The 12,103-nt window shown below is 37.0% G+C and overlaps 2 protein-coding genes across 2 annotated transcripts; both read right to left on the bottom strand.

Annotated features, from left to right (window-relative positions):
* Positions 1–1,085: 1,085 nt before the first annotated feature.
* Positions 1,086–3,194, bottom strand: LOC122295535 (UDP-glycosyltransferase 89B2-like). Its single transcript, XM_043104578.1, has one exon. The coding sequence runs from the start codon at positions 2,737–2,739 to the stop codon at positions 1,282–1,284; it is 1,458 nt and encodes a 485-aa protein (XP_042960512.1). The 5' UTR covers positions 2,740–3,194; the 3' UTR covers positions 1,086–1,281.
* Positions 3,195–10,714: 7,520 nt separating this feature from the next.
* On the bottom strand, positions 10,715–11,398 carry LOC122296782. Its single transcript, XM_043106575.1, has one exon. It carries the CDS (start codon positions 11,396–11,398, stop codon positions 10,715–10,717), a length of 684 nt encoding a protein of 227 aa, XP_042962509.1.
* Positions 11,399–12,103: the final 705 nt, after the last annotated feature.

The raw sequence follows: 12,103 nt of genomic DNA, 5'->3' as shown, positions 1-12,103 counted from the left end.
TGATAATATAAAAATTTTATTCTAATGAAACCATTTTTAATATTTAAAAAATATAAAGTTAATTCGATAAAAGGTTGGCACTCATTCGAATAGAAATTAAATGAAAACAAAAATGACCGGCTAGTGTCATTATTGGATTATCTAAATGTAAATATAAAATTAATATAATATGACATGATTTTATATTGAACTATTTCATTCAAAATTTATTCCTACATTAAATTATCCATCTATTAATAAAAATAATAATAAAATATTATAAATTTAATAATATTTTTTCAATTTTTTTTCTAAATTAAGAGCTTTTATGGAAATACATTATTATTTTTATTAAATAACATGGAGAAATAATGCGAGAGGAATAATGAAAATGAGGAAGAAGAATAGAGGTAGAGACTGTATAAATATATTATTTTTTATTCATTTGGTTGTGATACATTAACAATCAAATTTAACTCTCAATCTTAATTTTACTATAGCAAAAAGTTGAAAGTTTTGAAATTAGATAATTTAATGTAAAATATTTTTAAATTCTATTAGCTAAATTTCTCATTGAATTTGCATTTGAGGATGCTCAGAGTATTCTCAACGGATTATCTATATCCAAAATAAATTATAATTTATAACTATTAGACAGTGAATTTGCATTTGAGGATGCTCAGAGCATGCTCAACGGATTATCTATATCCAAAATAAATTATAATTTATAACTATTAGACAGAAAATTCACTTGCAATGAATTAGCTAATAGCAAATTTTATAGCTTTTAGCCGCAATAATTGTAAAAAAAAAAATACCAAATTTGATATATATAGACTAAAGATTTATTTTATTATTTTTTTTATAACTCTCTCTCTCTCTTCTCTCTATTTATATTTACAAACTTTTATCAATTTCTTTAAATTAAATAATAAAATATGATAAAATAAAATAAATTAATAATTAAAAAATAAATATTTTATAAATTATTAATCACTCGTTATTATATAATAAATAAATTAATAATTTAATGTAGAGATTTGATGTAAATAACTAATATCAAATTTATCTTATATTATTTTATTATTATATAATAAAAAAATAACTATTCCAAAATATAAAGACATATAAATAAAATAATTTAAATTTAAATTTATCTTACATTCAACAAAATTATCCTTTATACATGCATAATCCATTAACAATGATCTTATAGTCTATCAAACTTAGACTCATTTTCCTCGCTACCAGAGAATTTATAGACGATCAAACTTGGACTCATTTTCCTCGCTACCAGAGAATTTAAAGGTAATTGCGAGGTGATACCAACGTGGCCAATTTACTATGCATCGATTGCAACTCCAAGATCGAGCTCCCACCTTCTTTGATGGCCTCCGTTGCCACCCGGCGCAACTCCTCAACTCGTTCCCTTATCACCCTATTCTCACTAATCGAGTCAGACAAAACTCGGGCCAGCTCATCCGAGTCCGGCACAAATCGTGAGCCCTCACCCACCCTTGTTGCCACCTTCAACTCCTCCACCACAAGGGTAGCATTCGAAAACTGGTCGGCACTCATCGGCCAAGCCAGCAATGGCACCCCGGCCACTATGCCCTCGAGAGTCGAGTTCCAGCCACAGTGAGTCAGGAATGCACCGACAGCACGATGACTCAGTATTTGGACTTGTGGGGCCCACCCTCGTATCACCAGACCTCTCGCAGCCACACGATCTTCAAATCCTGGTGGGAGCATACTATCCACGTGTCCACTTTTAGACTCCTTCACCGCCCAAATAAAATGTATGCCACTCTTCTCCAGTCCGAAAGCCAGCTTTTCCATGACGTCCATGGGCAACCTAGCTTGACTCCCAAAGCACACGTACACCACCTTCTGATCATCACGAGCGTCAAGCCACGACGATATCTGTTCCACTTTTACCAAGCTGGACCCACCCCTCTGCTTGGACCCACTGATTTCTTCCTCACCTTCAAATCGGTGTAAGGGCCCCACTGCCCACACCCGATCATGCCCCATCTCCTTTCTCAGATGTTCCAAATAAACTCGTTCCAACTCGTCGAACGAGTTGATAACGAGTCCCCAACTCTCCATGTCAGCAAGAAACCCATCTTTGACGAGCTCCGAGTCCAGATCTCCTTTAGTTTCAACGAAACTTCGATAAACAGGAGAGACCTGCCACCAAGGGTAATTCGGTGAACCCGGGATATTGGGAAACGAGACGATCTCGTCTTGACCATCTTCTTCACGGGAATTCTGTTTCTGCCTCATTGGTAAGTACCGCCAGAGAGAGTAAATGACAGACAAGGCCATGGCACCGGACGGTGAGAAAACGAGGCGACGAATACCCAGCTCGCATGCGAGGCGGTGGGTCCAGCCCAAGAACATGTCGGAGACGATAGCCACAGGTGGCGAAGGGTGGGACCTGAACCATCGGAGCAAGGGCTCGTGGAGCTGGGCCAACGAGATCATCATGGCGCGGAAGGAGTTGGGGGGCAGGTCCTTGACGTTCTCTACGCCCGGCGGTATTGCGGGGTGCGAAGGAAAGGGGAGGACGAGAGTTTTGATGGAAGGGTGGGCGGAGAGAAGAGGTTCAAGGAGAGGAAGGTTGCTTGGAGTGACGAGAATGGTGATGGTGACGCCATGGATGGCGAGCTGGTGGGTAAGGTCGAGGAGAGGAATCATGTGGCCCTGTGCCGGGTATGGGAAGACTAGGAGATGAGCGTCGGTTCCCGACATTCTCATGGCGCTGTTTGTTTTTGGATTATTCCGAGGTAGACACAAAAATAAATAGGATTGGAATATGGTTATTCAAAAGAAAAAGGATGTATTCAAAAAGAGATCAGACACAGAATCGACGGTTGAGGAGGAGGAATTAGCTAGAAGAGCAAACAAGAAGAAAGAAAGGCGAGGAATTCTGCGGTTCGTCAGCTACCTCTAGGCAGACAATATATATATACATACATACTTACATATATATATATATATATGTATACCAAATTAATGCATTTATGATATAACGTATGTATTTCTTTTTGTAGTTTGGTGAGGAATATTTTTCTGAGCATTTTTGGTAACCAAGGAAATAAATATAGGAAAGATATATATGGCTAGCTAGCTTGCGTGAATTTATCAGCAAAATGTCAAAAGCATTTTTGTGCATGCGGCTGAGAAAGAAAATAGATTCAATCAGCAGGTTTGTGAATGGCGGTAACTTGGATTAATGGTTTCGCTATTTTAAGAAGAGGAAATATTTAACAAATTAAGGGGGAGAGAAAATATGGCCGTAGAATTCTTGCAGAAATGCTCAAGCCACGCATAGGGAATCCAACTGGGTCCCGACAATGATTTTTTTATTTATTTAATGATTAAAAAATATTTTTTAACGATGATGTGATTTTTTTTAAAAAAAATATTTAAAAGTATTACAAAAATACAAAAACAAAAAAAACAAAAACGAAAATAAAAAATTTGAACTGTCGAAGCCTGGGATCACCATGTGTGGCTGTTGAGCCACAGGGGTCCAATACATTTATTTCATGGATGGTTCCTGTGAAAGTGAAATACTGATTCAAAAATGATATTAGACGTCGGATTCACGGACATTACACGTAAGGAAGAAAGACAAATATTTCTTTTTACTGTAATCACATGTTGATTGAATATGATGTTCTTGAATCCGTCCGTGTAGCATCATTCATATTGATTAAAGATATATGTTCCCTAACAGACAAAAGATCAAATCTTTGTGCAAAGCTTTGTTAAAGTGATTGTCATGATCTATCTTTTCTCTTTTCCTGAATAAGATACTCATACTAAAAAATCAAGATTACAAAAGCACATGAATTATGTAGGCCTAAAACTTGCTCCCATTTTACATATAAGTTTGAAGTGGTACTCAAACGTATTCGTATCAGCAACCCATTTAGCTAGCAAGTTTGCATCTCCTTGTTGATTAGCAAGTCTGGGTCCACGTTACACAAATGTTTCAGCTTGATGTCCTCTGTCTATCCTTTCCATCTCCTGTTGTTCTCTTCATTATTATATTCACCTGCATGGTGCACGTCTTTGGAGTCTCCTTCAATCTGCAGTTGATCAATCCTAATTTTTTACACCAATTTACAATCTACGACTACTCCCCTTCCATCTCCTCTTCCATCTACTTCACATGAGTAGTTGGTTTGGATTTTTTTCCAACCATATTGGTGTGTATGCCCCGTATAATCCCTAGACACCGCTGCTATAACCGAGTGCTTGGCTCTTAACAGCCGCATCATAATTAATTTTGCATCTATCCTTCTCTTTCTATATTCTCCGCTTTTCTAGCATCTCTATATTCTTCCAAATGACAATATTTTACCTTCCTGGTCATATCCATGACATCATGTGGTTCTTTTTCATGATGTACTTTGTCGTTTCTACCAAACCATATGGTGTCCACGATGATTGCAGCAGATAGGGTGAGTTCTTGCTCTTTGTTAGTTACCACCTGCAGTTCATCATGAGGTTTTATGACACAACTCATCCAATTTCTGATCATATCCATGGGCCTAGGAGACTGCCTCCAAATCACTCTGGCGAAATTACATTTGATAAACAAGCTGTGTTCAGTTGTTTCTATTTCGCCCAAACAAAGGGGATAGAGGCATCATCTTGGCTCATGAATTAATGTTACCACCTTAGCTATGTCAGCTCTAGTTGGTGTTGCATTCCAAGCAACCTTCCATAGAGACATGTTTAGTCTATGTAGAAAAGAAAGGTATATGATATCTTGTCAACGATGGGAGAAACATATTTAGCCATGCAAGCATGAAAATGCATGAATGAATTTTAGTTTTAGTGGAAACACACGGCCAACTATACTTTCTTTTTTCTCTTTTCTTTTCTTTTCTTTTCTTTTCTTCTTTTTTTCTTTTTTCTTTTTTCCTTTTTTTTTTGAGGATAACCTCCAATCTTATTAGAAATCCCTCACTTTTAGCGGAGAAATACCCTTTACAATACCAAATCTCCTTACAAGCTTGTTGCAATAAAATGAAATAATAAAACCAAACAAAACCTCAATATAAACATGTAACTAGCATGAAAACGATGTCAAAACCAGTGCTAAACCATTCTCAAATTCAGCAAGCCACTATGATCAGTTCTCAATATTCCTTTAACCAGTTGAGGAAGATTTCTATGTGAAAACTCTTCAGTGCAGCCCCTACTACCCATTCTTGCAAGCCAATCTGCTGCAGAGTTCCCCTCCCTAAATGCTTGTTGATACCGCACATTCATCTCCCTCAGAAGGTTGCAAATTTCCTCCCAAAAGTCCTCTAAGTACCGAACATTACATCGACCTTCTTTCAGCCAATTGACTATCAAAAGCAAATCCAATTCGAGGACAACATTATCAAAGCCAAACAATTTACAATGTCGCAAACCAAGAAGGAGCACTATCAACTCCGCCTGATTACTCGAACTGATACCTGTATATCTACAAACGCAAATTGCAAAATACTATCATGATTTCTTAAAACACCACCTGCACCAGATTCTCCAGGATTATTAAGGCTACTCTCATCCACATTTAATTTAAATCATCCTAAACTTGGCTTATGCCAAGAAATTGCATGCACATGTTTTGAGCGAGAATGAGCAATCGCCAACTTCAATTCTTGCAAAATGGTAATGTCTCTCTTATTCAAACGATTAGAAACTCACAGTCTACTACCAACCCAACTAATCCAGTATTTAACAAACCGCCATAAAGCATCGAAAGGCTCCTTACAACCTTCCATATGAGTAGAGCACCTCCAGGACCACAACCTCCAAATCAGAATCACCAGAACCAAACCAACCAAACTTCCCACCTGTGAGGACTTCTTGGTTCTTCGAAACCAAGCTTCCACCGAATGAGACCAAGAACGATTTTGTACACATGGAATCCCCAAAAAATTCGAACAAGTTTTTCATAATTTAGAAGCAATTCGACCACCCATATAAAACATGATTTAAATGTTCAATTGCTTCCTCTTCACAACATTCACACTTGGACACCACAAGTATTCCGATGTGCCTTATACGATCATCCACACTCAAACTATGTAAAAGCTTTCCACATCGCAACAGAAACTTTCTTTGGCAAAGCCATATGCCATATCCATTCGGATCACTACTGTTTTGGAGCAACTACACAAACCAAGTCCAAAGTAGTAGAGGTAGAGAACCTGCCATTCGAATTATCCAACCAAATTAAAATATCATAACCAGTTTTTGTACCCCCCTAACTTGGACAAAATCTTGACCGATAATTCCCAACCCATAAGTTGCACTAAGAAATCCACATCCCAACTACTTTCCACCACGCATTCATTAATGTTCAGATTCGGGAAATCAACAACTCTGAGATCATCACATATCGGGCCTAACTGTAATCATTTATCTCTCCAAAAGGAAATATTTCTTTCTTTTACAAGCCATGAGGAACGACTAAGCACAAATGGAATTGAAGCCATAATCCTCTTCCAGAAAGGGGTCCGCTTCAAAGGATTAACTAAGGAGATATGATGGTCCTTCACATACTTGGCCTTTAAAAAATTTGCCCACAAGGAATTTTCAGTAAGCAGTTTCCAAGAAACTTTAAAATACAAGGGTTTTTCAACCTCAAGTAGATTCAGTAGACCAACACCTCCCTCATCAATTGGTTTACACAACGACTCCCATTTCACCCATCTTTTCTTTGGCTTCCTCTCATTTGATCCCCAAAAGAAGGTGCTAAACAGCCGCTAAGTCATAGCAAAACCGACTTCGGAGATTGTAAAACAGCTAACAAATGAATCGGCAGGCTTGATAAAACATGCTTTAAAAGGATTAACAGGGCCCCTGAAGATAGAAATCGCAAGACTATATCTAGCATTACTCTTATAAGGATAAGAATCTAAAGTTCATGATATATATCTACCTTCTTTTTCACGTGCAAAATCGCTAAAATTCGTAAGTAAAAAGCTTAATTTTTTATGGGGTTCTATCATGTGACTGATTTCATCTTGGTGCAACTTGGATGTACTGAGTATCCAACAACGACGTTTTAGTATCATGATTTTGGCAATATGGCAAGTGTTCAATATGGTTCATGATTTGGATACGGCTTTCATAACATTAAATTAAAACAAGATTAGTAATAAGGAAATGAGGGAAAGAGCAGCTAAGTTGGGAGAGGGTGTTTGAGATTTTTTTTAGTAGGTCAAGAGAAAAGGAGTTTTCGTGAATTAACTAGATGTGAAACCACGTTATGCTTCGGATGCTTTGGAAAACACAAACATGGAAACCATGTAATCAAGGGTTAACATCCCACAATGAAATCAAAACTTGCTATGGTTTAGGGCTAGAAATTATTTCCAAGTTTTTATACATTCTTGTAGTTGTTAAAGTTCGTAGCCATGGGGTTTATTGGGTCCTATCCACTCCTTAAATTCTGTTCTTACCCTTTGTAGGTCCTTGTCAAGACAAAGGTGGTGGGAAGCTAATGAAGATTGTATTGTGCATTGTTCAAATTAAGAGGAAGCCATTGGAGAGATCATTGAGTAATCGACCCAAAATACTTGACAAAGTTTCTGATTAGGCATTCAAGAGTCACAATTGTTTGAGCATGTCTGGACACTTTGAGCATCTCAGAACCTTGTGAATAATAGTGATATGATTTAAGTGAAGATGTTTTATTGAATTTTGAAAAAGAAGTGAGAAAAAGTTGAATAAAAATATTATAAAATTAAAAAATTGTTCGAATATAATTTTTCATTTGAAGTTTGTAAAAGTTCTATTAATCTTTATATTTGAATAGTGATTAGATTAATAAAATAGAAAATTTGAAAATGAAAAGTGTTTTATGTTTTGAGTGATGTTTGAGAATGAAATTATGAGAAGTTTTGAGAATTTTGAGAATCCTCGTAGTGTCCAAACATGCCCTAGTGTTACTTTTACAACACTTGTATTAAATGGGAGGAATTTATGTAAGATTATATGACATATTTTCTAAAGTAATGATATACTTACAATTTTTTTATAACTATGTTTTAAGTGGAATGCAGCTATGTGAAATATAAAAATCCAATAAAAATATTGACCAATTGACATGATCATATAAATTAAGGATAATGATTTCCTTACAACTTTCCTACATCTATGTTACAATTCTACATAAAAGTGAGAGTAGTTTTGTAAAATTGAGATTTTGTTTTAATGAAGTGACATTGCATTGATTGATTATAAAATAAGTTGTAAAGTAGTTGTAAAAAGTTGTAGGTGAATATCATTTTCTGAAATGAAGTGTATGAATATATTTAAGCTTGAAGCCAAAGGTTAGGTTTAGACACTTGGAACATGACGATAGGGACTGTGATTTGTAATTGAAAAATAGAGAACTCTTTGCGACAAATGGTTTCCCATGTTGCCCTTGTTTGCAAGTTGAAGGGAATGCTTCTAAGAATTGTTCTTGTGTCCAAAAAGCATTGGTAGGGAACATTGTTGATTCCATACATTGTTCAAATGAACATACTTCCATGTACGATATGTTGTTAGTGGCTGCAAAGGTAGTGGTTATTGGAGCCAAACTAATGGGAAAGGCAGTTAAATAGAGTGGGCAGTTGGGATAGATGGTTGAAGTCTACTATGTAACTGCTATGTAAACTCTCTGTTCTCTTTCAACTATTAATGGGCCTAAAGTTACTGATTATGAGATGGGGAACGATTTTGTTTTCCAAAAGGCCCATGACCGAACTAGTACTCTCGCTTATTGGGTACTTACGTTGAAACTTTATTTGAAGGCTTTGTTCCTAAAGTATAGGTATGCGCCAGAAGACTGGTGGAGCACATCTTACAGGGAAGAACGAAAGTTCAGTGTTGGTGCCAGCCAAAAGAAGTCCTTAAGAGCAATCTGTGGAGGAAATTCTTGCCCACTCCAATCTAAAGAAACAAAAGTTTATTGTTGATGGTTCTATGGTGGAGGTTCCCATTTTATTGGCAGAGGCTGAGTTTCAGCTCATAAAAATATTGAGTTGGAACTCTCAAGGGCTAGAAATGAATGTTAATTGTTAATGTATGGAAATGCTGAACTATAACTTGGGTTTCTCTAGTTATCTGGCAGCTAGTGAGGGATGCAATGGTGGACTTTGTTTATTTTGGCAATCAGAAGTGAACTTAGTGTTGTCATATTTTTCAAAACATCATTTTGATGCCAAAGTTTCAGATACTAAGAAGGCGTTGGAATGGAGAATTATAGTGATTTATGGTCACCACAAGGTCGGTTAGTGAAGACAAATTTGGCAACTTCTATGACACTTGAAGGATTTGCATGATGGGCCTTGGTTATGCTTTGGGGATTTTAATGAGATTATATCCAACTCTGAGAAAGTGGGTGGCAGAGACCATCCGGCTTGGCAAATTCAAGATTTTAGGTACACTCTTGACTACTATAAATTCAAAGTTTTAGACAATGATGGTTCTTTCTTTACATGGACGAATCTAAAAGAGGGTTCTGCTAATATTAAGGATAGATTGGATCAATTTGTGGGTAATATATGGATTGGTTGTACTTGTATTCTTCATGTATAGTTAGGAACCTTGTTACCTCTACTTTTGTCGTAATTCTTTGTTATTGGTCATTGAGGGCATGGATCATCATAATAGTTTTCGACGACATTTATTTCAATTTGAAGCTATATGGGTAGGGGCAACAGGTTGTGAAGACACAATTGTTGTAGTGTGGTAGCCTAATGGTGAGTCTCCAAGTTTGCTTAATCTGGTTGATACCATTCAAGATTGTGGTAATAAACTAACCCAATGGAGTAGATCATATCATGAAAACAAAAAACAAATGGCTATTCAGAGACGGGTATTAGATTCCTTTCAAGGACAGTCAACTCTTCATTCTTCCTCAGCAATTAGAGAAGTTAGGAATGATATTAATCTACTTCTAGAATAAGAAGAGTTGATGCAGAAACAGAGATCAAGAGTGGCTTGGTTAAGTGACGATGATCAAAATACAAAGTATTTTCATTACAAGTCTTCACAGAGGCAGTTTTGAATTTTTTTTTTTTTTAATATATGTGGGTGTCCGGGCTAGCTTGCATGTACCTCGACTAATCCCACGAGGCCTTGAAGTTAATGGCCAGGTAAACCTGCAGTGACCCTATAGGAACTCGAACTAGTGACCATTAGGGAGCAAACCCAATGCTTGACCAACTAAGCTATCCCTCAGGGTTAGTGTTATTTGGGATAATAGAGGAGTTTTAAGAGTAGGAAAGGATATGGACTTAGCCGTTACTGAATATTTTGCTGATTTGTTTTCCTCAACCATTCTAGGTAACATGGATTCTGTTCTTAGCTCTATGTAGTCAAAAGTTTCTAATTCAATGAATGCCAACCTGCTTTGTGAATTTACTTGTGAGGAGGTTAAGGAAACCTTATTTCAGATGCAACCTTTGAAAGCTCCAAGTCCAAACGATATGTCTCCTTTATTTTTTTTAAAAAAAGAAATTAACACGTTTTAGTAGATTATGTTATTCACACAGTCCTGCATTCATTTGTTTTTTATTTCAAGGAAGATAAAATTTCATTAATAAAACTTAGACCGAACATGAATTGTCTTTCATTACAGCCTTTTATCTCGTCTAGACCATCTTCTAACCATGCATGTTCAGGCAGGGTGCTGCTCCATCAGGTGCTGTAAATCCTCTATCTCCTAGCCAAGCCACAAGTTGTCTTCATTCTTGGAATTGATTGAATCTATTACTAATTTGGCATCCCCTTCTAATATGACTTGATTCAGTCCTAACTCAATGCAAAGTTCCATGGCTCTATGTAAAGCAGACACTTCTGCTTGAAAATCAGAAAGAACATGTATCTTAGAAGCTATCAAACTTGCTTGTAAGCCCCCTTCAGGATCCCTCAATATGATCCCCATCCCCATGCTATCCTTGTCTTTGTCAAATGCTGCATAAAAATTCACTTTGAAGAAAGGCCACTCAGGTGGTTTCCAGAGCTGACTTGGTCCTCTTTCTCGATTCTTTGCTGCACTATTATTGGTGCTTAAGTTGATCTCCTTAAGTGTAGATAGGTCTGCTTGAGCCATAGCAACAATTGTGGCAGGATTCTCAGGCTGATTTTGAAAAGTATAAGAATTCCTTCTGACCCAAATGTGGTAGAACAAAACTGCAGCCATCTCAATATTTTTCTGTGGTAGTTTCTCAGTCATCTCTCCCCATAGCTGTTGAAAATCAGGATAGAATCTTTTCCATTTCCTAAACAAGCTTGTCTCTCCACCCCAAATGTCTGCTGCTGCAAGACAGGCCCATAAGGCATGCACTATTGTTTCTTCTTCTCTTTCACAAACTAGGTAGAGATTACTCTCAACAATCTTCTTCATGTACAGCCTGTCTTTTGTAGGAAGAATGTTGTTTAAACACTTCCAAATGAGTATTTTAACCTTGCCTGGAACTTCTAATTGCAATAAATCTCTCCACACTGAGTTTTTACTCCCACTTGTTGAAGGTTCCCCTAGACAGTTTGGTTTCCAAAAAATAAGCACTCTTGCCTGTGTAGTTTCCTCTTTCTGACCCAACCCAAATCCTTCTGTCACTTGCCCCTCTCCTGCTGATAGGTATGGAATAGATTAGCTTGGCTTCTCTTCACTAAAGATTGATTCCACCAAGTCTACCTTCCAAGAACTACTATCTTTATCAATCAAGGCATCCACTCTAGTCTCAATGTCTAGAGTGTTGATAAGAGTCTGAACTCGGAAAGTCACAAGTCTTGGAAGTCACTTATCCTTCTAGATTCTAATGCCGCTTCCATTACCCACCCTCCAAACCAACCCCTCCTTTAGAAGCCCCAAGCTTGACCAGAGGCTCCTCCAAATGAAAGAGGAAACTCCTTTCATCTTGGCATCCATTACATCACAGTTTGGGAAGTATTTTTGTTTGAAAATTCAAGAGACCAGTGAGTGTGGATCTTTTATCATTCTCCCTATTTGTTTTACTAGTAAAGCTCTATTGAAGTAGCAAAGATCCCTAAACCCCAACCCCCTTGATTTTTAACTAAGCCCATGTACTTCCAAGTTTTCCAATTGATC

Source organism: Carya illinoinensis, chromosome 15 (assembly GCF_018687715.1).
Source record: "Carya illinoinensis cultivar Pawnee chromosome 15, C.illinoinensisPawnee_v1, whole genome shotgun sequence".
NCBI lineage: Eukaryota > Viridiplantae > Streptophyta > Magnoliopsida > Fagales > Juglandaceae > Carya > Carya illinoinensis.
The sequence above is the reverse complement of the archived record's forward strand: the minus strand, read 5'-3'. Positions and strand labels throughout refer to the sequence as shown.